The sequence below is a fragment of the Perca flavescens genome, chromosome 13 (assembly GCF_004354835.1).
Source record: "Perca flavescens isolate YP-PL-M2 chromosome 13, PFLA_1.0, whole genome shotgun sequence".
NCBI classification, from domain to species: Eukaryota; Metazoa; Chordata; class Actinopteri; order Perciformes; family Percidae; genus Perca; species Perca flavescens.
In genome coordinates, this window is record NC_041343.1 from 8114747 (window position 1) to 8141702 (window position 26956).

A 26956-nucleotide genomic window follows, 5' to 3' on the forward strand; every position below is an offset into this window, starting at 1 on the left:
AACTTCTAAAAGGGCGACCATAGGAGCTTGTGTGGAAGAGAAGTGTATTTTCATGTTACTCAACAGGAAACCCTTCTGAATCACCTAAGAATTCATCCCTGTAATCTCTGCATCTGTCCCTGCATCAAGGGGTTGTGGTTATGAAGATGTGGAACACACGCCTCTCTAATACTCTTACTGACTCAGTGTGCTAAAAAACCTCGCTTCTGATTTAAGGCCGTTTTGTTTGGCCATCTATCCTCCCAGAGCCCCATTTTTACTCTTCCCTTGTGCTCTTACTCCAGGCTGTGTTGGATGAGACGGATGCTTTTTGCCTGACTTTTCATTTGCCAGTGAGCTTGGCACAGGAATAATTACCTGTCTCTATGATCAATTACCTGATTACTCACCAGAGACACACAAGATGTCTGAAGAGCAGAGCCTGTGCTGTAGTGGAGGACGGGGTTGCTGCACTGCCTGCACACACAGTACAGACCCACAAACATAGAGACAAACCTCTCTCTCTCTCTCGCTCTCTCTCTCGCTCTCATCACACACCCAGAGGATCATATTCTCCTTATGTTCTCCAAGCAGCTAAGCAGCTGACAGAGACAAGGACACACTGACTAGTGGGCCATTGAAAACACAAAAAGTCGTTAAGAGCGATCCTCACACACACATCTCAGCAAGAAAGCATCCCTGTGTGGGGCAAAATAATCCCCCTAAACTGCCTCGTTATGATGAGAAATGTTTAACTGAGGGCAAATACATGAAAAAAGGAAGCACTGGACGCCGTTATGGGATATTCAGATATTATCGCAACGGTCTGAATAAACAGTTGCATCAGATTATCATCATGTTGTGCAAGGCCCCTGCAGTACCCCTCATGAAATACAGCTTGACCTCTAAATAACACTTACATGTGCTCAGCAGTCTCCCGATCTACACAGTGATCATCCACAGACACACAAACAATGCGGGAGGAATCACCATGACACCCCCCCCCACCATCCACCACCATGTCACATCTAATCCCGCACATGGCACACAGAACAGGTTGCTTAATGCTTGGCTGTGAAGCCACATGTAAAGAGGCTTCCCCTGAAACCACAAAGGGAGAATATTTGTTTGTGCACTGTGCATATATTTGTCTTCTGCACAGCATGCCACACACCACACAATCTGTTTCCCTTTATCACACAATAAGACATGAAATCCAATCTGCCCTTTACTGAGCAGACCAGATTACACGTAGGAGATGCAGATTACACACCTGTGTCAGGGGAAAACTTGGCTTCAAAAATGGAAGGGGTGGGGGCTTGTCCTTTATATGCAATCATTCAGGAGTGTGTCCTGATTGGATGAATGGGACAACAGGTGAGAGATAATGAGCACCATTAAGAAGGCCCTTCCCTAAAATCAAAAACCAGAAAAAAAAAAAAAAAAAAAAAAAAAAAAACAATGAATCAAAAACGGCTGCTCTTTAAAATCTTTTGCTATTCGTCATGGGGCAATATTTTATGAATGACCATTATGCCATTATCTCCTGATTCCCAATGCTTAAAAAGGACACGTCTCCCGATTTGGCTTTGCAGATTTTCTTTGACGATCCAACGCTTGGATCGTGTTTGCAGCTGCTGCCGTGGTCCTGCTCGATGCCGTGTTTAGCCCTATACTGCTACTACTTTTATTACTGCTCATAGTTCTATTATCTTTATTGTTACTGTACTAAAATTGGCACTGTTCATCATGCCAATTGCTATAATTATTATGAATCATATTTTTTGTATATCTGTATCTCTGTGTCCCAACCTTATATACTGTCTATGGTCCCAACCAGCAGCGGCAGATGGCCGCCCACCAAGAGCCTGGGTCTGTCCGAGGTTTCTGCATGTTAAAAGGAGTTTTTCCTCGCCACTGGCGCACCAAATGCTTGCTCTCGGGGGAATTGTTGGCTCTCTGTAAATTATGGAGTGAAGTCTAGATCTGTAAAGTATCCTAAGATAACTCCTGTTATGCTTTGACACTATAACTCAAATTGAATTAAATTGGAACCATGATGAACACCTGCCAAGTTTTCTTTTTTATATTTTAGAGTTTCATGAACCAGCCATTTAACCAATAAAACTATTCAATCAAAACTCCACATCATTCTGCTCCTCTATGTGCGAGTGTCTGAGTGCTCTTCTGTACGTATGTATGTTTAACAATATATTCTCATGTAGTCTTACTCTATTGTCACACCATTACACAGGATAGGCTTCAAACAAACAGTATGGACAGACAGACTGTTTCCCAGGGAGTCCGCTCTTTCACTCAAAGAAAATGACAAAGTCTTTACAATCAATTTACTCCATTTCAGCCAGTAATGAGGATGGGCAGGCTTGAAGACAGCAGCTGCCTTCCAGTCATTGCTAAAGGAACCAAAATCCCAAAGTTTGCATGGGAAAGGTAGAGTAGCATTCTCAAGTCAGAGGCTGGCTGTTTCAGCAGGGCTCACCTTTGTACAGATTCCCTCCACTAGGTAGCAAACAGAGTTGAACGTCCAATCCCAATTCCTAAAAATAATTCTTAAAAATGACACACACACACACACACACACACACACACACACACACACACACACACACACACACACACACACACACACACACACACACACACACACACACACACACACACACACACACACACACACACACACACACACACACACACACACACACACACACACACTTCTTAGACATATTTTTGTAGTTTGGTAAGTCAACAACACAGACAAAGCTCTGCTCAGGGGCAATCACAGCTATGAATAGCTCCAGTTGGTACAAACAGAGCGGAAAACCTTGAAGCTGATGGCTTTCATGAGATGCAGACTCTGAGTGGCAGGAAAAACACAAATACTACTCCACAGTCCTTTCTTCTCTATAGCAAACCCAACATTAACATAATATCGCCTGCTTGGATTCCTTCGTCGCCACACAATTATGACTCCCCATTTAGACCTGTATGCTAGTCAATAAATCCACGGAAGCGAGTCACAGCCACTCTCTCTGGCTCATAGATATGCAGATGTTATGATCCAGAGGTTCTCTTACTCCCCTCTATGGGAGAAGCCATTGACCTTTTCCAGCCCCTGCATGTGTCACTGCAAATAACAACAAAGCAGTAGCTTGGCAGAGAGGCACTGTGGCCCAGACATAATCATTCAGGTTACACACAAGAGTAGATCATAGAGGAATTCATTGCACAGGAAAACTAGGACCAGTAGTACCTTGGTAGTAATGCATGTTAAGTATGTAAAAACAGTGGAGTTAATACAGTGATATGAAAGATCAAAAAGAGAAAAACAAATTAAGAGTCATATTTTTTAAATGTATAATAAGCCAGCAGGGCTATAGTTTGGAAAGTCAGTCCCACCAATAAATACGTAAAGGCTTCTTCCACACTAATAATTCATCAAGTCTGCAGTTTAAAAGGATTTTAGTAAAATTAAGTAAGAATCATCATCAAAAGGTAGTTAAAGTGCCTAATGTAAAAGTACGCAATGCAGAAAAATGGGCCCTGTGACTGTTATAGTATAATGTATTACCGGTATGTCATTGGATTATTATTACTGATGGAGCAATGTGTAGGCATCAATTTACCGTTGTATTTGGTCTACTTTATATCATGTTGGGTAGTTTAATCATTAACAATGCATCACATTTCATAAGCTCAAAATGTTTTTTTAACTAATTTGTAGAGCAACTAGTAACTTTAGGTGTCTAATAGATAATAAGTGATGTATAAGTACAATATTTCCATCTAAAATGTAGTAGAGTAGGAGTATAAAGTAACAATACAAGTACATCAAATTTGTTCTTAAGAAAAGTTACTCCGTTACGTTCCACCAACGTGGATAAGGGAGTAGAATTATTTGTTCAAAACTGTCAATCAAAAAGTCCAAAAACTGTTTGTAGTTAGTTTGCAATGTCAATCATTTCTTAATAAATTACATTTCACCTAGATGCTCTGCAAATTGTTGAACTGTCCATTCAGGATGTCTTTCTGTGTGATGAATTAGATCAAAAGACAAAGAGGATTTTTTTTTCACAACCTGGCAACCCATGTTGTTCTGTTTAGTTCCTAATCTTTGACATATTAATTAAATAATTTATTAACTATTAGTAGTTATCAACTATTTATATATAATGCCTTATTAGAAAGTAGTACCAAACTGTACTGTATTTCAGGCATCTCTCCCTTACTGTTTATCTGAGGCCAACTGTGGGATGCCGTACAAGATTTATACCAAGAATGCAGAGGCGGTTCTCTCTCTTTCTCAACACCAGACTTCTCCAATGTCCTACCCACTTTGTATTCACTGATCATTTCCGACTGCGCCTGGCATAGTATATTTTAGCTCTTATAGGACTTAGAATTCCATGCTCCTCAGAGAGAGCTGTGTGGCTGTCAAAAGCCTGTAGAGTGGGAGGTTACCATTACTGTTCACTACACAGTAATTACAGATCTTTCATTACTAAGCCTCACAATACTCTACCCATCTGTAGGGGGTGTACATTTCCAGACAGCTCTTATGATCACACAGCACAGACGCACACTCATAGGACAATTTATGAACGTAGGCTGTATGGCATTCAATTCCTATCTTGGCAGCACCGCTTATTTTGTAAATGTAAGCTGTGCTCTGTTTTGAAGTGGTTGAAGGTTTGCTTTCATGTCTAGCTACACGGCATTGCATCTTAACCAGACTTTTTTTTTTTTTCCCTGTCCGCACACGCACTCCAATAAGCGACCTTGCTGTGAGAGCGAAGTGTGCGCCTAACAATCATCAGGGTAGGTAGTGTTATTCTAATGGATGCTGTATCTGTGAACAGTGCGATTCATTGCAGTTCCACAGTGAAGGTGGTGATGCTTAATTATACAGAACCCCAAGAAGGGGTGGGCGGGGGGGGGGGGGTGGGGGTACGAGCTCGGTGCCTGTTACACAGCACGCCATATGCCTTCCTGGGAGCTCTGCGCCTGCTTTGATTCATGACACTGCGAGATGCCAGCGAGAACCTGCCATCATGAAAGAGAAAGAGAGGAGGGGTCAGGAGAGATGAGGGGCGGGGGCGAAGGAAATGGGAACAGAGAGCAAAAGAGATGTGGGCAGGCAAGGTGTAGACAGGCAGGGATAAAAGGTGAAAGAAGAAAACACACCACCTTGTACCTTGTGGCTCCCTTATCTAGCTAATAGTGATCAACTTAATCTCATTTACACCTATCTTCGTTAGTGCTGCAACAGTGAATACATTTGATGTGCACAGTAAGCATCCTTTGCTTATATTCATGGCTCTAAGGATGTCAGTCGGTTTTGGCCCACCATCTTGGTCCAGACTGGATGAGTATTGGATGGATTGAAATTATGTGTTGTACATACATTCAGGGCTGCCAAAGAGTGAAGACTAATGTCTTTGCTGATGCCCTGGCTTTTCTTTCCTCCAGTTCCACCATGTTACATGTTTTTTTTTTTTTTATTGAAATATCTTGACAACTTAACTATTGGATTGATTGCCATGAAATTTGGTACAGGCATTCCCCCAGTGGATGATTTGTAAAAACTTTCATGTAGCACCATCATCAGTTCAAAATATCTGTTCATTCAAGACTTTGGTTTATAACCAAATACTGGACCTGCAAAACTAATTCCCATCATCAGCATTAGTTGTACTTAGTGTTTAGTGCTTAATCATACTAAATTAACATTATACCTCTGTGCTTAGGTACAGCTTCAGAGAGCTGCTGACACAGCTGAAGAATCTTAGTCTTAAAGTCTTGGAACTCTAACCTGGACTGTCTTGGCTGCGGTTACCTGACAACGAAACAAAGCTGGTGTTTAGCTCCATCATGACACTGTGACCTGATTCTGACTGGACAAGTCTGGGCCAGTGGCAGGGTGTAGTCGGGTGGAGAAGATAGAAGAGGGGGAAGTCGAGGACTGATTACACAAGCCAGTGACACAGGCAGCTGCACAGGCAGATTCCCCCCTGGCACTGTTGGTTCTGCCTGATTATTTAACAGGAGCAACTGGAAGTGGTTGACATGGTTTCATGGGCTTTGTGCAGTGCGCACTCCTCAATTATGGATGGGAAAAGTGACACTGTGACAGCTGTAGCTCTCAGGGGGTCGGAGAGAGAGAAAGAGAGGCAAAGTGAGAGACGCAGAGAGAGTATGCACGGAGTAATTCTTTCCTCCTCGAGCGGGAAGATAGGAGACAGTCTTCATCATAGACGTGACACACACACACACACACAAAGAAACATGCACAAATACACACACGTTCAGGCACACACACATACAAGCCCTCTCCCTCTTCTTGGTAAATTAAATATGCCCTGAAAATGACGGGAGGGGTGGGGGTAATGAGGAAATTATTCACAATCCTTGACATGCTTTAAATCAGATTATACTCTCCGCCTTCCTCACCGGGCCGAGTGTAAAGACACAAACCAATCCATTTCTTGCGCACACACACACACACACACACACACACACACACACACACACACACACACACACACACACACACACACACACACACACACACACACACACACACACACACACACACACACACACACACACACACACACACACACACACACACACACACACACACACACACACACACGCTCATCTGCATCCATCTCAGTTAGAGACAGTGGAGTGAGCAGAGGTGAATTATCCGCAGCTTTCTCTGTGTCTGGATGCAAAGTAGAATGTGGGGTTGGACCTGCTTCCATCTCGGAGAATCATTATGACCAAACCTGGCAGGAGTCATGCTGCGAGTGGAGGAGACAAGCCAAAAGAGCATGGTTCCCCCACAGCAGGCAGCCTAATGAAATGCATATTAACCAGCTGAGAGGGAGGGAGGAAGGCAGGGATAGGAAAAGGGGAATGAGGGAGACATCACTGGCTCCAGCCCACACCCCTTTTCACCAACTCACATGCCATTACATAACTCCGCAGAGAAAACACAGGGCCCGTTGTTTAGCATTAAGGGCTCTTATGCTAAGAGAGACATCCTCGCTGGTGCACCCTGCAATTATGTGGTAATGAGGTCTATGCATTTCACATCTACTTGAGCGGTAAGAGCAGGTAGCTGGGAACGTGAAGGCATAGTAGCATATAGCGCTATAGAGTGTCAGAAATCTGAGGCACTAGTTACTGAAATAAATCAAGGATATACTACGGATGCAGCCGTCATACAGGTTATCCTCTCATTTAAATAGAAGGGAGCGTTTCAGCAGTGACCTTGCAAGTAGCCTTAACATGTATGATCTATGGTAATGCATGTAAATTGAGATCAGTGATAGAATAAATTAGAGCTTAAGAGGTGTGTTTAGAGATGTGTGTGTGTGTGTGTGTGTGTGTGTGTGTGTGTGTGTGTGTGTGTGTGTGTGTGTGTGTGTGTGTGTGTGTGTGTGTGTGTGTGTGTCCACAGCAACTTGGGTTAAAGCCCACAGCTGGAGGCGCTGGAAGGGCCAGGTCTCCGAGGCAACAACATTCAGCTTATACAAACACAGCCGGGCGAGAGAAGTCAATCAACAACACAGACACATACACAGGTGCAAAGACAAATGCATGTGCACAAGTTCAAGTTTACAAAAGCGCGTGCACACACACACACACACACACACACACACACACACACACACACACACACACACACACACAACACACACACACACACACACACACACACACACTTAATTTGCTAAATTTTTGCTGTGTGGGCTCATTTGCAAAGACACACAACCTCTGACTATTTCTACAGCAGTGCAGCGCTGCTGTATATAGCTGCATTCCTTTACACAACCAGTTAACCTGCATGGAAGCATTATCCTCATGGTTTAGATACTGGGATGCATTCCAAATCCATTCTAGTTAGATTCATCTTACAATATAAATACACTAAGTAGTTCGTATCTGTTACAGAGGTAAGCTACACTAACAGGGATGTTTACCATCCTGCTAACCAGTGTTTTCCAGGGCCAGGAGCATCAGTCTGTGTTTGTCCCTGAGGAGGGAGGAGGAGAGATAGAGTAAGCTGTTATCTCAGAGATATCTGCCACCACAGCTGAGGCCAAGGGCAATAACAACAATTATGATGGTATAGACATAGAGGGATTGAAGCACGGGTATCCATGGATGACATACACAGAGAATGTAAAAGAGAGGGATACAGAGAGATGTTGGAAATGCCTGTCTTTAGTGGGTTCAGTAAGAAAGATTTCCCCTTAGGTGAATGGCTGCCAGTGGATGTCCTGAAATAACTGCAGACACTCAAGGAGGATCACAGGAAACAGATGCAGGCAGGCAGTGTTTTCACACACTGTAAAAAGAAGAGATTCAATGATTTATTTTTTAATCATTACTCAAAATCATTACTTAATCCGTGACAACATATGAAAATGACAGCTGTCCACATTTTATTTGGTTTAAGATGATTCCACCATGACCGTTTTCCTCCTGCAATAACGGCATAAACCCATAAACCAGGATCACATATAACAGATTCTTAACACCTGGGAGGAACCGACTCAGTACTACACTCACTGGTTATTTGGATTTTCTATGGCTGACTTGACTGAGTTGATCGCACAAGGGCTGGCCATTGCTGCCTCCTTTTATTCTGTCCCTCGGTTTCATTTGCAGCGGCGAGACATACTCTGTACAAGGACAGGATCATATTTTAGAGCTGACTCAACTTCTTGTGAAGCATAAATTATGTTTTGCCTCAAACTGAAGGATCAGATCACAAGGTTATCTGCATTAAAAAGCATATAGACCTCTACAGGGACCTTTCAGACCTTTTTTTTATTGTAACATATCGGTTTAACTTCAGTGGAACACAAACAGCCACCCATAATGCCCATAATGTATGCTCTGAATAACCAGCAGCTGGGGGAAAAATAAGTTTTTCATCTGCAATATGCTTTCCTTGTGTCATATTTTATCACACAATCTTTACAGGCCATAAATAAATGACAATACTGATGTTGTATAATTCTCATTTTAGTCTATCTGGGCACAAATATCCTGTAGGATCAGCTTATAAAACTGCACTGCTGATGAGCAGCAGTGAATAAAAAAAACTACATGATTTCCTATTCTTCTGGAAACAAGTAATATTTATGAGGATTATAAAGAGAATGTGGATGGCGGCACAGCAGGGCCGCTCCGCTAAAAGCTCTTCAGCTCTACATGTATGGCTTTTTTATTCTATACTACACAGAAAACTCCGACATTGACTATTGTAATTAGCTTTTGGCAATCAACATAAGATTATCTGCTTAATGACTGAGGAAAACAAATGGTATCCATCCTACTGGTAAAGGAGCTTTAGAGCGATCAAACACACAACATCATTAAGAAGCCTGCTTTACACTTCAAATTAGCATGAAACAGCTCAAAGATAATTAAGTTAAGGTGGAGGTTAGGCCTACCGAGATAGGAGAATTGTACTCAAATAATCACAGTTGCTTATTAATGAGGCATTATAAACAATCATCCAAAGTTTCATATATTTTCCACTTACTAAAAAGGGCTTTTTAATGCTTGAGAGGTCTACTTGCTTCCAGCTAATTGCATTCAAATCCAATCAAGGACTCAGTCCTGGATGTCTAACCTGCTGAACTAGAGACCAAGTTCCCAGCTGTCTGGGATTCAATAATGAAAAAGAAAGGGTGTCCTACATTATTAGTACATTTCACAATCAATTATTATTTATCGGGAGGCCTGTTTTGGGACTATACTATAGTGCAACCTTGTCAGGCATTGTGTCAAAAACTATTCATGATCTGCATGATCACTATCTGGTATCTCTCCCAAGTAGTCTGCATGCCTATAGTGTAATCAAGCCACGATTTTGGCCGTGTGTGTGTGTGTGTGTGTGTGTGTGTGTGTGTGTGTCTGACAGCTGAGTGCTAAGTGCACCTTGTTATCATGATTTAAACAAAGGTGGAGGAGGGTGTGTGTACCCTCAGGACCTTGAGATAGATAGGACGAGAGACAGTGAGGGAGAGAGTGTGATAGTAAGAGACAGCGTTGGTGCCTGGGTATACACAGCGAGTATATCAGAGAGAGCAGAGCCTCATTTGCATTAACTACAGACCGACAGCGGCGGCACTCACCGAACCAAGCCCACCACCACCACCACCATGCCCCAAGGGAGCTGCTGCTGCTATCGCCCATAAAAAGGAGACGCCCGGCCTCCTTTGCTGATGAGCAAGCATGATTTTATTAAACAAAAACAGAGCAATAGAGAGACAACTGAGAGACAGAGGGTGTCTGGGGGTGAATGTTGTTTTCATTATGCTGAGGACATGAGCTCCTTTGGTAGCCTACCATCTGGGTGTCTGGATGCAGGTTTCACAACTGTATTATTGTCGCTTTCTATGAATTCCCTCCTGTTTTGTCACATGCGCTCAAATTTGAGCAATATACAGTACATAATCAGAAACAGCATCTTTATTTCAACTTCTGTATTCATTGTGGGGATATGTCTCCAAAGGACAAATGTATGTTTACATATGTATTTCTACTTTGAAAAATATTTTTTTTAAATTATTTCTTTCAGCATATAACCTGTAGAAGAATTACTTTAGGACACATTCACTTTTCTTTTTAGGAGATCATGACCACTTTTTAACTTGTTTTGTCATAGGGGGTAGAGGAAAAGGCAGCGTAAGAGGAAATATGGAGATGGACAATGAGATAAAAAAAAAACATCTCTATGGAAGTACTCCGATGTTTTACTTGGCCCGTGTGATTCACACTTTATTATATATTACATTTAAATTAGTAATACTGATGCATCAATGCCTAATCAGCATTTTACTATTGTAGCTGGTTGAGATGGAGCTATTTTTAATTGCATTATATATAGTTAAAAAGGTACAATATGTAACATTTCAGCATTAAAATGTCTAAAAACGACTATACCTATGTTATATATTTTGTTGAGTTGTGTACTTACACTATCCCAAATGTTTCCAACAATTTTCAAACCCAGAAAAATCTGTAATTTTATTTCTGACACGGGACGTTTCATTTAGTCGCCTATCAGTAGCGTCATATAACTTTTGACCCCTCTAGTTACTCTAACTTCCGTCAAAACACGGGAACCCAGAGGATACGTTTGAGAGTAATTGTAAATCATACAATGTCACAGAAAAAGTTATACTCCATAATACTGCTTTTTTTCTGCCACACGGCATCATTTTGTAATTAATTACATGCCACTTTGAAATACAGTAATAAAGCCTTATTTATTGATATATTTCAATATCGATCATCCAGTTTAAGATTACTAAAATGTGCTGGTTGACAAGTAGCTAATGCTAATGCTTGGAGGGCAAAATACATCGTTTAACACTCTCATAAATTTATTTTTAGTATGATTGTTTTGACCACGGGTAACAGCACTGGGCTAACCCATTAATAAGTTCACCAGTAACGTTAACATTAGCTGTATAGATAGACGACTAATCTAATGCTAATTTTGCTAGCTAGCACAACCTGGTCAGTCTGCCTCACTTTCCAGACGTTTAGAGACTTCAGTCGGAATGAGAGTGGACAACAGCCCCGGGACATATAGTTAACGTTAGCCCCCAGCCAGCTAGCAGCAAGCCACTATCGTTACAGCAATCCAAACATGGCCAGAACTTCACACTAGCGCCAGGTGCTAACGACGCTAACGGCAGTTTAACGAACAGATCTTCAGCTACTGAGGTCAAATTGCTTAATACAGTAAGGTAAAGTTATGTTAACTTTCTACTAAACACATTTAGTCCTGATTTACTCTCACAAGCTTCAGCCCCGGGTCTACTGGAGCTCAGTTCACCAGGTCAAACACTGGGATTCATGGTATTAAGGTTAAAAACAAAACAAAAAAAAACTCGGGCTAGTTCCCTTAGAAAGGAAGGCATAAAGTGAATACCTGGCCCTGATACACTGTGGGTAGAGGTTTTAGTGGATGCCAAGTACAGTCATGGATCCTCCCATTCCTGCAGGCTCCTGCTGGGCCACACAGCATCCATCCACTGCAGTAATTAAACATAGCACACAAGTATACACACTCACACACACATACACTAATTGCAGGCAGAAGGCATCCTACTCATTATAGGCCAAATTAAAGCAATCAATTGAAACTAGAGACCAGCAGGAATTTATTCACGGGGCCCTGAACTTCTCTATAAAGACCACACAGGCTGTGTCAGCTATATAACTGGACATAGCAGTGCCTATTGACCAGGGTCTGTCACACAATCAGTCTGTTAATCACCTTCACAGTCTGCTAACTGGATGCACTTACTGTATAAACAGATGCAAATACATTTCAGTTATTCCATGTTGTGTATGAAACCCTTCAAGCCCTTTATGACATAGAATTATGTTCTTCTTAGCACCAACAAAAATCTCTTGGCTGACACAAGTGGCTCCATTGCTACACACATCTGCAAGGCATTTCCTTGTTCAGCGCTTCAGTTTCTTCCTCTCTTTTCTTGCTCGTGCTTTCTCCAACACAAACACACCAGAGGAGATCAAAGAGTTGAACATCGTGGAAAAAAACAAAGTGTGGCAGGTAGGGTAATAATTTTTGTTAGTTTGTCTCTGTGTTAAGCACAGGACGCTGGAGAAAATGAACATACCTGCCAAAATCAGCCTCTGCATCTCTGCTTAAGGGAGAGCAAGAGTGCGAGTATATCCAATTCCAACATTCCCAGTGTTTTTACAAACACATCATGCTTCTGTCACCAGGGAGCCTCCACCCCCCTCTACTCTACCTTCCCAACCAGCCAGGCCAACTGTTGCTCCATCTCCGGGGCAGATTAGGGGAAGTGCTGGCTTCTGAAGAATGCAGTCCTGCTGCTGCCGCCGCCACTCTTAGCGGAGGATTTATTAGGACTGGCAGGGCGGCCCAAGCTTTTGGCCTCCAGCTAGCAGGGGAAAAGAGGAGGAGAGGGTGGTTGAAGAGGAGGACCTCTGCTGAGATATTACATACCATCAATGCAAACCATCATGGTGCCTCTTCATGGGCTCCGCAACAGCTTTTTAACTTGTGTTTGAGTTCATTGAGATGCCTTCTTCACGCAGCTTTCTTCACTCTGACAGCTATAGGTGGTTGTTAAATGCTTAGAGTTATGGAAGTGGGGATCATTTAATAGAAAATAAAAAAAAGTCAGTAAGACATGACCTCCAATTTGAGATAATGCACACAATCTGCCACCAATACAGAACAAAAATCTATTTCAGCTAAAAAGTAACATGTATAGGCTTCTAAAGTTTAATAAACTCTATTTCACAAAGTAAAGGTAGATTGTTTGGAGGTGGATCCTTCACTGTGTCTCTGGTCACGATGACATTAAACAAATGTTCCAAGTCATGAACATTAAGCCAGCCGGTGCTATGTGAACATTTAAATGGACACCGTGTTATGCCCAGTCTGAGCCGCAATAACAAAACAATTACACCACAACAGCAACAAGATGTGAGCAGCGATGTGTATCCATGGTGAGCGGCTAGCAGCCTCCACAACTAATGCAGTGGCCTAGATCCAGGCTGCACACATCGATCAGATTGACAATTGAGAGGCCGTGTCGTGGCCGATAAATTAGTTTTTTTTCTACGGCTGGGGAGCTTATCTATTAAGATGAAAGGGAAAAGGACAACAAGTGTGCAGCCAGTGGCATTGTAAAAAAAACTGGTGTGAGTGGCTACCTGGCTTGAAGAGGAGGACAGGGGAGGTAGGGCATGTTCTGAATAAGCAGAGGCACACAGAGGTCACCATGGATGAGTCTTTTCACCTTGATGGCCACTGGTGTGCTGCAAGGATGTGCAAAGAGCACAGCACTACATTAACCTGCTCTCCATGTCTATCTGTCAATATGGAGTTGTGCACTTCATCTGTGTAAACCAGTAAATTCAGATGATTTGTGATGGCTGATTAAGGATAGCCAATGATAAGAAGAAACAACAACTGTGTTTGTATCCCACATGTACACTACTTAATAATTCTGGCTATTGTTGTGTATAAATTTGCAGTCTTAAAAATATGTGAATAATTTTATCATCATTTGGTAGCAGTAGTAGCTGTGTTGTTACGGTGCGCTACGAAAATATATTAATTCATCAGAATAATTCATCTGTGCTGAGTTTTAACTTCCTTTCATCACTTATCCTACAGCACCACCTGCTGGACATTAAGGAAAATGGTGACCAACGAGGAACTGGTGTGAAGTATTACAGAAAAACAATATGTCCTTCAGTGTCTTTGATGGTCTGCAGTCTTTATGATGCATACATTATAAGCCTGAGGTTAATATTTGATGACACTGCACACGGTGACACTTGCTTTTATGTCTGTATGGAATACTATAAAAATCCATTTATGTGCGAGTAATACTGCAGGTCTACCAGATTGTGCGGAATATGTACAATTATAATTCTCAGGTTTATCTTAACAGAACGGATTCTACTGTTCAAGCAGTATACAATCCTACTCAGTCCTGAGGCTGCCATACAAGGGGCCACCTGCTCATCAGATAAACATTCACACACCGATGACACAGCATCAGGAGCAATTCGGGGTTCAGTGTCTTGCCCTGTTTCAAAATCCAAGATCAATTTCATATACTTACTAAAGAATCACCATCCTAAAGATGTATGCCTCCCTGAAAGTATATTATGCATAGTGCATAAAAGTGGCACTGTGGCAGAAGAGAACAAATACTACTTTGCAGCATTACCTTCAGGGGTTCAGAGATATATGGTGACCGAGTGCCAATTTAGGGATCCAGCATGATATTTTAGATATAGAGAGTTTGATCTCAACGTTGTCATTGTGCTTTGTGATGATCACCTGATCACACAGAACTCATAATTGATATGAGTTACGTCCTTCGTAAGGTTTTCTTTATTTGAGTAAAATGAGTGCAACTGTGTTTAGCTTTGTCCAGACTTTGGTAAAGTTAGAAATGTTTGGTAGACTCACCGCAGGAAGATAGTGGTGCAGTCCAGGGCTGATTATAGCCCTATAAAAGACAGTGGCATTTTGCTGCTTAGGGAGAGGAAAGCCGTGCTGATACGAACACGTGCTTAGGAAAGAAAGATTGACTGTTTAGGTGTACAAAGAGAAACGTTCTTTAGTGACTTTTGGGTACAGCCTAAAGACGAGAAGTTGCGCTGCCACAAATGCATGCTTGTCTCATTTCGTACAAGTAGGCTAGATATTGTTGTTCGGTTCAAGTTTCTTTTGATATTATCAAGTTTTGTATTTGTTTATTTATACTTGTTTGGCACCCTGCAAATAAACCTGCGCTGTTTGGAATTTTAAGAAATCGGCCTGCCTATCTTTGACGCTCTGGCTAAGCTACACGACAGGGACCCCAGGCAAACAGTGTCTTGCTTTACTTTTCACCCTTTCTCTAACTGGGAATGTTGGTATGGGCAGTGGTAGAAGAAGTATTAAAAATGAAACTAAAGAAATACACAGTAAGTCAGTAGTATACGGTTAAATATAAAGTGGGGGCCTTTTGTATGTTCTTTCCAGGTACAATGGTTTTGGAGAAGCAGCAGCAATAGAGAAGGCCAAAAACAGGTAGGAAAACTGCAAATGATTAAGACGAACAAGGAACTAGGCAGGTATAAGGAGAAATTCTAATGCTTACCCAACACTGGTGTGACACATTTAGTTTTATAGAACAAGACACGCACACACAGACACACACACACCAGCCAGACAACTCCTCTGCGGACATACAGACATAAATCAAGGCAGTAGAGGAGATACTGTGCCTCCCACACATTCACTGTCAGCACCGGACATAACATTGACAGTCCAGTAAAGGGGTAATATGGGTCTCCAGAACAAATGTTTATGGACAGAGCATACTATAAAAACTGTTATTTTTGTCAAGTGTGTCAAATCAAATTTAGCCTTGTCCCTGTTTATTATGTCATCAGTAATATTGTAATGTCAAATAACTCTTTGTGAACTATCTTGCTAGTTCTAGACCGTAATTACCAACCATCTATGGATTCTGACTCAGAAAACTGGAAGATCTCAATTGCTATAAATGTGATCTAAAAGGCCAGCCAATCCTCCTCTTCCCATTCCCCAAATACCATAAACACAAGTCTGCTTACTTTCATGTAAGGTATGTATGTACACACTGCAACATAAAACACAAACAAGATACAGCAAGACATATTATTGAGTCATGGGGCATAAAAGCAACAGGTGTTGAACAAGCTACAGCCATAAAAATGAGTTAACTGCAATAACTAAACCAGCTTGTGTTATTAGAAATGTTATGATAGAATAGCTAACGCCAACAGCTTCACAGTAAAATCATCTTGAGAAACTTAATGGATCTTTTTCCTATTGTGGAAATTGCTCTCAAAAACAATTCAATATGCACTCAGATTCTGAATTATTTCATAGTATAAATGTCCTAAATAATAACCCAAGAACAGGCAGTTGAAAATCATGACTCTGGTCTCACACACACAGACACACAGACACACACACACCACACACGGAAGCAGCAGCTGGCACTGTGTACAGGGAAAGGAATGGAGAAAGATGACGGGGATATACGGAATCTGTCAGAAGCAATGTCAGGTCACTGCTCTCCTCATCTGCCCTCTGGCATGCTCCATTCATCTTGGCAGATAGCAATTTATATGTCAAGTTAACCTCCCTCCACAGACTTGGCTCCGATGCCTTGACTGGGGAAGTACAACTCCAGTGACAATTCTATAGTGCAATAACACAATTACAGGGCGCGGGACAGAGCTGGGGAATAGCTCTCACAGCCGTAGTACATTAACCTCCTTTTACCACAATGGCTGACTTTATACTCATACAGTGTCTGGGCAATGCAAAGGCAGGCTTTAGATAAAACAAAACCTCTTTAAACAGAAAAAGGTCAATAGAGTACAGTTAATAAAATCCAGTCCAGGCTCAGATCCCTTTCTGTGAAAAAGGGTACTAGTTATATTTTATGATTTATAGGTGATTGCATTGAAAAACAATTTAATTTAAAAGCTGTGGAAGCATACAGGGTTGGTTGTCTGGTGAAGAAAGAGACGTCACCCAGCACCAGATCAGCCTACAGCTACATTTAATTGCAATATCCTGGTATCAACCAGTACGGGGCAGTCTCTTTGCATATTTATAACACAATATGTAGAATTCAAATACTTTCCACTAAAATGTCAAGATTTGGAACTGAATCCATCAACAACACTACTAAATAGCCATATACATTTTCAAATGAAAAAAAGTGGTGGAGGAGTTACTCTTTCAAGTTAAATCCCACTAGATGAACTGGAGGGAAGATAAGTGCACAGTATAATTTACCAAACATAGTCTGTCACACAGGAGATTATTGGAAGTTCAATAGCAGTTTCACCCTCCTCTGCTTTGATTCTCACAATTTATTAAACTGCGGTAGATCATATCAGCTGCCTTAAGCTGCAGGTGAGCATGAGCAGGCAGGCATGGCTGTTGGATGTAAAAACAGATGGCTGGCCTAGCCAGGAACCCAGAGGCAACAAGCAGTAGAGGAAGACTAATGACATGTTCATACTGTAAGTTCGTTAGCTCGCTCGCTGCCTGATTGCAGGAAGAGAATGAAATAGCCTCATCACTTCTGCCACCTCCAGTTCATCTCACAATCAAACCAACTAATCAAACTTGTCAACTTAGGGAGAAATTTAGGGAGAACTCAAATGGGAAATTGGCTCATATGCGGCCAAAGGAATGTGTACTGTCAAACATTACACCCATATGAGATTGTTGAACATCTTCCAAAACCATAGGCATTAAAAGGTGCACTCCACCAATTTTAACATTAGTTTACTAACCACGAGGAGTACTTTAAGCCAGTTGTATGTCTTCTGTCTTTTATGAAGTCTGACAAAGTAACACTGATGTCATCACATTGGCGTGGAGACTGCAAATGTATAAGCCTGCGTTACATACCCGGGGTAAAATGTTGCATAATAAAGCAGAATCGAGGAGCCACATTATGGGAATTGTAGGATCTAGTTTTTGGTACTGATTAATTTCAGACACTAAAAGCCAGGATACTATATCTCTGTATCTGCTGCTTCAATTTTGATTTTAGTTTTTTTTCTTTTGGGTAGGCTTTTCGCAAGATTTTATAACATGCCCAAAAGGATTTGCTCCCAGTCAGCCATAAGAGCATTGGTGATGTTGGTCACTGATGGTGGGTAATAAGGCCTGGCTCATAGCAGGCATCCCAGCTCATCCCAACGGTGATGGATTGGGTTGAGATCAGGGCTCTGTTCTTCCACACCAAACTCTTGGTTATTTCATTTTCAGAAAATTACTTATAAAAGTCCATTGGATGCTTCCTTTAACAGTAGCTCAGTCCATAGGGACTTGGGTTGGGAACCGGAGGGTCGCTGGTTCAAGTCCCAGTACAGACCAAAGTACAGAGTGTGGATTGGTAGCTGGAGAGATGCCAGTTCACCTCCTGGGCACTACCAGGTGCTCTTGAGCAAGGCACCGTAACGTAAACCTGACACGGTGAAAAGCTGTCTGCTTTCCCCCCTAGCCACACACCTGTGTATCCCTGGCTGTTAATTACCTATATGCCTATATGCCTTCCCAAAGGCAATGCTCCACCCAGTGTTCAAACATATACCTGCAGATTAATTAGCATAACCATATATAAACAAAACAAAGTTGTGTAATGGCTCCAACAGTGTCTGTGGAATGAGGACACATTTTGCCTGACTGACAAATATCAAGTCAAAAAACTCAGATATGGTACAGTGAAAAGCTCAGGACGCAAGGTCCATTACGCCCCTATTTCTTTACATAGCAAATATTTGCTTGCTGCTATATTAATGTCCTGAATATCAAGTACAGCCCCTCAAATCACCACTGAGTATTATGGCCGTACCAGTTGCTAACAGGCAACTACATCTTAATGCTTTGGTTGCAACTTAACAAGAAAAATATGCAGTAGGCTACTTACCGAAACCAGTAGTTCTCCGCACTGTTGCCCGTCGACTAACTTGGAAACTAAGCCAAAACACTGATATAAGACCTACTAAAGGAGTTCCGGTGACACTGACAGTTTACCGTTCCAAATTAATGCACAGAAAAAGTGAATATCTTATTTCCAACATGTGTAGTCCTGAAGTGCCATCGTCCTCTGAACACCACATGATGGCGCTCACTGATTCTTGGGAATTGGGATAAAACAGGTTTTAATTTTGAAAATAAAAAGTTAGTTAAATTACAAAATCTGAAGGTATATCATTATAGACCAAAGTGTTGGCTGTTCAGCAATGTACTGGTGCAACCTCCTCATTTTGTATTTTTTTCATAAAATAGACGGTTTTCCAGTTGTGTCAGACACAATAAAAAGCATATTATGTTTTATTTATTTAGTCTAATATGTATTTAGAGTTTTTGAATCATTATCTGACATTTGTAGTACATAGATATGCTGTTAAATGTTGAATATTCACTTTTGTTGATTTTTTTATACTGTTTCACGTGTACTCCTTTAAAAGATCTAACATCATACAACGTTTACTTTAAGCCTAAATAGAAAAAAGTAATGTTTTTTTATTTAACAAACATATATTTGTATTAAAAGAGACTTTTACTTTAATAACTCAACAGCACTGAAGAAACATATTGTAAGCATATTCATTTAAAACAAATAAAACTCCCTCTGACGGTGGTGACTTTAAAACTGACGGTGATGACACTAATCTGGTGACAGTGGCCTCATAACAACATAAAATTCCAAAATGTATACCACACAAGATGGCTTCTTGCTTAACAACTTAATTTAACTATTGGGTCCAAAAAATAACAATCCTGAACATGCATATCATGTGAAAGAGTAGGTTTTTGTCACCACCGTCAGACGTCACCACCGTCTGACGGTGGTGACAAAAACCTCCAAATAGTCCTTAACGGAGGCTAGAATATAATTGTTGATCACAGTAAATACGGGCTCATGGCTGTGGTTCGGCCGCGGCCTCGAGGCCGAACCACAGCCTTGAGGTTATCCACGAAAACCTGACGGTGGTGACGTCTGACGGTGGTGACAAAAACCTACTCTTTCACATGATATGCATGAGTTGTTCACATTAGCCATCTTGTTTCCCCTCTATTGCTAGCTACTTCAGACCTCTTCTTAAAAAGTATACATTTATGTCATAATCTAATCTAAAAAATGTTATACAAAAGAGACGGTGTTGACGTGTTATGGTTGCGACAGTAGCAGTGTCCAAAAATATGAACAAGTTTAAGAGAAAATAGCAAACTTAAGGGAGCTTGAGTGATCTTGAAGCATGCAGTAGAGCTGAAGGTTTGAAAATGGGGTCCTCAGGAATGTAGTTGACCTTTTAGTTGCCTGACTTTATTGCTTTTTATAAATATCTGACGGTGGTGACGAATATGTGGGACACATTTTGAGCAACCACAAAATAATAGTAAATAGTTAAAATCTCACTGTTTGCAGTTTTTAAAACATATTACAATGTACTATTTCATGTGGTAAAGATATTATTCAATTAAATTATTACTTTATGTTTTTTTAATCAAGTTGAAATGATTATCTCCTACCCGAGGACAACTGATTTTGTAGGCAATGGGCCAGCAATTAATCATTAAATTAATAAAAATTAAAGATAAAACTATAAAAGAACCTTACATGTGTGCAAAGGACCCCCTGATTATAACCTTGATTCTTTTTATTCATGAAAATGTTATTAATTTCCAACAGAATTGGCACTTTTCTTAGTGGCACATGTTTTTTTTGCCAAAGTTTCAAGAGTTTCTGCGCTAACACACAAGCTGCATGAAGAAAGTTCCACTGCCTTTGAACTGACCATGCTTTACAGCTTTCTGGCTCGCATATCTCCCATTGCTAAATCTATCTCTAGCAGTGAACAGTGTTTGCATTGCGAACCTTATGGGATGGGATTGACTGTTCCAGGTATTAGTCGAACCCTCAGGTGTAACCAGAGAAACTGAGTTATTATTTGAAAAAAAAAAAAAAAACTTTTGATTTTGACTGTGAAACACATTAGAATATAAATTCATGTTTTTTTTTTAAATTTAATTTGGCAAGCGACCATAAGCGGGTAAATGCCTTCGAGGACCGTGTCCATTGTCCAGACAATTGTCGCATTAGCTAGCTAGCTAACCATATCTAAAAGCATGACTGACCAGGAACATACATAGGCCAGGCTACTATCATATTTAATATATCCAGATCAATACAGTGTATAGAGACTAACTTTTGTTTTGTTTAGAAGTCTTTGTTACATAAATAAATAATAATTAATGCAAAAATCAACTCACAAATCTTCTTTCTTCGGACCTTTCATCTTAGCATCACATCTTTGATTGATTTGAGACTTTGCACGAGTAATTTCAAAGCAATAAATCCACGACTTTTTTTGTATTTCAAGAGCGAATTGCTCCACGATATGAATACAGATTGATCACTTATTTTGTTGGTAACAGTTGTATAATCGCAATATTACACTTGAGGGGGAGGCCTACATGTGATGTGGCATAAAACACTCATGTAATATGGCTTAAACAAACGTCAACGTTAAACGCTGATGCAGTTTTAAATGTTTTATGATTTCAGAAAGGAGGTTAACCAATATTTTATATTAATCCAAATGTTTCTTCTTGCCAAATTTCATATCCATAAATGCAGCTTTCGAAATTATAGAAGAAAAAAAAAGATCTAGCCTATAATAAAATATTGGTTAACCTAAATTTTAGATAATATCAGATCCCCTTCTAATGGGAGGCATGAAAACATTTCTATTGTAGCCTATACTCTTCTGTGGTCTCATATGTTATTACTGTAAAAGTCTATTGTATATATGTATGTGTATTTTAGTATTATGTGGGTGGCTTCATTCTTGAGCTATATTTTTTTCACTTGGCATATGTTTTTATGTTATATTCAAGTCCTTTTTTTTACGGTTGTGAATTTGCAAATACAATATTAATAAAGAAATTATAAAGTCATTACAGGTTTCATCAAATAAACAATATACGTTAACATCATTACCATCCACAAATCTGCCAACAATAGGCTATGTATGGCTATCCTTAATTTAAGAGTTTAAATTAATTGCATCATGCTCACTAACTTAAACGTGACTTCATCTAGAAAATATTTCGATTTTGTATTCTGACCCTCTGAATGGTACACGCCCAGGCATGAGACAGGAGGTCTCCAGGCTGCAGCCACTCTTGGCTCGCTTCGGGCAGGATCCAACATGGTGCTGACTGATGGTCTATATTATAAAAAAAAAAAAAAAAAAAAACTTGCAGGAGGGACTTGTATTCAGTGTATTTAGAAATAGAGTCAGAGAGGCCAGGAGGATCCCTGGAGGCTGAAATGAGTGTGATTTGACCTACAGATGTCAGATAGCTGACAGAAAATGAATTAGAGATGACACAACTAACCTTTTTGGATAAAAGTTTATGGACTTTTCTGGGAAACAACCTAAATTATTTGTATTAGTTTATTTTTGTTTCCCCTGATTGCCAAGACTTGGGAGAACTATTTTCAAAAGCCAAAAGGTTTAGTTTTTTATGTTCTCTGTGTGATTTCAAGACATTTCTGTGAGATTTCGTCTTTTTCTTTAGTCTTTATAGTCATATAAAAATTATACATGTACGTGACATCCCTGCAGCAGATATCCTGATAGCCCAGGTGTCTATAACTTAATTGTGCATTACAGGGTTGAGGTTACACAAGCTTTATTACACAAGGAGACCAGGCGAACCAAAGATGGGGAAAAATGGCTTAGACCTGGGAGGGTTAACCCTTTGTACAGTAGAGCAGTGTAACATTGAATATCAATGTATATGATATTATGGTATGAATAGTCTAGTTTAATATATAGATATATCAAATAAAGCAAAGAAATAAATCAGTCGAACAGAGAGTCAATAAAGAGGAAGCGATGAGAGAGACTTGTGTGTGTGCCAGACACCGCAGAAAAACACATCTAGCAGACTGACATTTATTTAGTTTGTAACAGTAAAATCAGAGAGAAGCAGAAAATCAAATGAATTTTATCTATAAAAAGCGTGTAAAATATTTAAATGAACCAACAATTTGTAAAATAATTGAAGAAATTATTAAAATTCATTATTTCATTATAATTTCCTCAATAACTTTATTGTGTGATATATTTATTTATTAAGAAACAAAATGCACTCTAGCTAAAGTCTTTTTATATCATGTTGGCATTTTTCCCATGAATATTATTTTTCTAAAACCGAAAGATATTAAGTTTATGACAATAAATGACAAAGAAAAGAATAAAAGCTTCGTATTTGAGAAGCTAGAAGCAGCAAATATTTAGCATTTTAGTCATAAAAACACACATGATTATTTTTTGTAATTTTTCCCCTAATCAGGTGACAGCCAGCACAACAATCATACAAAAACCTATTTTACAATATTACTCTCAAATGAAGATTTTTGTGTCTTTAAAAAATAGATTTTAAAAGATTCTACAAATTTATGGCATATTGCATATTTTCGTGTTGTGCAACCCTAATAACCACCCTGAAATTGTGTCAGATGAAGCATAGTGTCGCAATATTTTCATCTGTATAGGTATCATCTTTTAGTCTAATTTGTTTAATATGTAAATAATTATTTCTTTCTAAATTATCTATTAATGTTATTTAGTCATGGGTTTCAAAAAAAATAGTTCATAATAGGGCTGCCAACTCTTAGTCAATTAGTCGACTAATCGGTCGTTTTGGTCTTAGTTGACTAAGATTTCTTTAGTCGATTAGTCATTTTTTATGCTTATTCATGCTTAATTACTTATTTCCAAGAAACTTCTGAGCACATTTATGGTAAACACAAGATTTAAAGTGCTGCTTTTGCAGGATTAATTGTGGAGAAACTCAGTTTTACGGATGGTTAATTAACTACATTTATATTGTGCTTTTCTAGTCTTAACCACCTCTCAAAGCACACAGCTCTGTCAATTAAATCAACTAATCGATTAGTCGACAAAATCGTATAAGTCTTAGTCGACTAAGAATTTCTTTAGTCGAGGACAGCCCTAGTTCATAAACCTTCCTTTGACTAGTTTATTACTGAACCCAGCCATCACGTGCTGCACCGACACATCCTGGGCCACCCACCACCATAAGTAAATTCTCAAACTGTGGGAAACACTGCACTGGATAAAGAACATGACCCTTAACCTGAAGTTATAAGGCTCCTTGCTCAATTCAAGTCAGTGAGAGTACAGATGGAGGTGCAGGTGGCTCCACGGAAAGACAAGATGCCAGTACCAAGAGGAAAGACTTCTGCTGTCTGGTGAGCAATTGATGACTCCTGGAGCGTAAAGATAGCCAGCAGATAATGAAGAACACAGAGTGGAAGCGAACCCGCGTTGTCCGGTTCATTGACAGACTTAGTACTCAGCATTCCAGCCTACCAGAAGATGTGAAACCACTCAGACACTGCAAATCGTCACCAGTGAAACGGGAACTCCCTGCTGAGTTTAATGATACCTCACACAAGACTCTACATGTGTCAAACCATCACCAATTAATAAGGAACTCTCGGAGTTCAATGATAGCTCACACAAGGGTGTACATCAAACGGGTCATAAGTTATAACAAGGGGCGTGGCTACAGCATAGGGGGCGGGCCAAACCATCACGAATCAAAAACTAAACTCTCTGCTGAGTTCAATGATACCTCACACAAGACTCTACCTTAAATGGGTCACCAGTTATGAAAGGGGCATAGTTTAAGGATAGTGGGCAGGCCAAACTATCACCAATGAAGAAGGAACTCTCTGCTGAGTTCCATGACACCTCACACAAGGGTTTACCTTAAAACAGTTCAAATGTTATGAAAGTGGGTGTGGCTTAAGCATAGTGGGCGGGCCAAACCATCAGGAACTCTCGGTTGAGTTCAATGACACCTCACACAAGACTCTACCTTAAACGGTTCAAATGTTATGAAGGGGGGCCTGAATGAGTGGGCGTGGTTAAATTATAGGGGGCGGCTCAGTATCACACGTAAACCACACATTATAAGTTTTGTGTAAATCGGATGAGGTTTGTCGTATAAGGCTGATTTCCTGTTGCCAGCGGGGGGCGCTTTGACCAAAAGTAAATTTTTGCCTGTTTATGTCCTCAGGCCTGGACTCTTGTCAATCATGAGAAATTTTGGCCAAATTGGACAATGTACACTAATGTTCGAACAACTTCTTTGTTCATCAATAATATGGCAATTAATTTGCCAGAAGAAAGGAAAGTAAAGGAAGAATTCCTTTAGTTCCAATAGGGCCTTCGTCGCTGTAGGCGCTCGGGCCCTAATAACAGGTTTCTGATCACGATGTGTAGCAGTATTGGGTAGGCCTATATGTGCAATTTAGGGTCCCAAATTCTCTATGGAAGATTCTACGTGCAGTTTAGTGTCCCAAATTCCCCCATACAATGTCCTTATGAACCTGCTAAACCACCTGTACTGTTTAACGTTTTTTTTTTTTTTTTTATAGTAATCAATGTGCGCGTGAGAAGTTTGCCTGCTCAAAAAGTCATTTATTAGGCCTAAGTCATTTCGTGCAAATGTGCATTATTTAGGCCTACAACGAAAAAATGGCAGGGCGACCCCGTTCTTCGGAAACGATTGTGGCAAATGAGGCCAAATGTTTTCCTATGGAGCTAAATCGGGGCCAAATGTTTTGTTCATTCGAAAAAAATATATATAGTTGAAAAAATAAAGCTTGAAATTGAAAATTTAAGTTTTGGTCAAAACTTGGAAAAAATAAAACCATGTATTTGAACTAAAAATAAGTGTACCAATTTTTCTTTCAGTTTGAATAAAATATAGATTCAATTCTGGAATTATTTTGAATAAATTATAAATTTTCATTTTTCACTTTTATATTTGTTTTCAGTTCCACATTTCATGTTTTCAGATTCAAAAGTTATTTTTTTTACGGCTTCAAATCTTTTTTTTTACGGCTTCAAATCTTTTTTTTTTCGGTTTCAGATCTGTTTTTCACTTTCAGATATTTTTTTTTTTCGGTTTGAGACTTTTGGCCCTGATTTGGTGTGGGGGCGTGGCTTCAACTCAGAGGGGCGTGGCATTATGAGTGACAGCCTATCAAAGAAGGCAGAAGACTCCTCTGTCATGTTGACTTCAGGAAATGGTGTTACTGTGAGAACTATGACTGAATGCTTTCTATCCACTATATACATGTGATTTTTACTTAAACTGATGCCAGTGACAAAGTTCCATTTAAAAAAATGTTTTGGACAACAAATGGTACCAATTACATTATAAGAGCAATAAACTGTGCCAGATTGTGCAGTTCAGCAGGAACAATGACTTCTCCCACTTCCATGTATGACTTATAGCACCACAGTATTCACTGGCACCAGCCCACAGGTAGGACATGTGAAAGATATTAGCATTTTTGAATAGATACTTTGCGATGGGTTATCCCCTCAGTGGCATTTTTTTTGTGATTAACACATAAAAGGAAAATAGGTGGACAGCTGGACAAAGCTGGCAATCAAGCATCGCTAGCACTAAAGTTAGCATTAACTAACGTTAGCTTCACACTAGCTGGTGTTTTTACACTAATTTCAGTGTCCAGCTCAAGTTTTTTTTTACTTTAACGTGTATTGGTCTTTGTTAACCTCGGTTTGTCAGAATGACCATAACTTGACACTGGCTGCAGTGAAGAAGGTCTCCTTTTATAGAGTAGACAAATATGACTTTACATTAATGCTCTGGCCTGATAAATTACGTTTTACACTATAACGTTACATGTAACAGCATGACAGTTATGCCTTACAAAATATGCCAAGTGGGCAAACTTTGAAGGCTTCTACCACA

The 26956-nt window shown here is 40.0% G+C and overlaps 1 protein-coding gene across 4 annotated transcripts in view; it reads right to left on the reverse strand.

Annotated features, from left to right (window-relative positions):
• Positions 1-26956, reverse strand: part of med13a (mediator complex subunit 13a) — a 139548-nt gene that overhangs the window by 110175 nt on the left and 2417 nt on the right. Inside the window, exon 3 of one of the 4 annotated variants that reach the window (XM_028595641.1) lies at positions 12819-12971. The exons of the other annotated variants lie outside the window; for them this stretch is intronic. Coding sequence (XP_028451442.1) covers positions 12819-12851 — 33 coding nt within the window. The 5' untranslated portion in view covers positions 12852-12971. The remainder of the gene's footprint in view (positions 1-12818; positions 12972-26956) is intronic. 4 annotated transcript variants of the gene reach the window in all.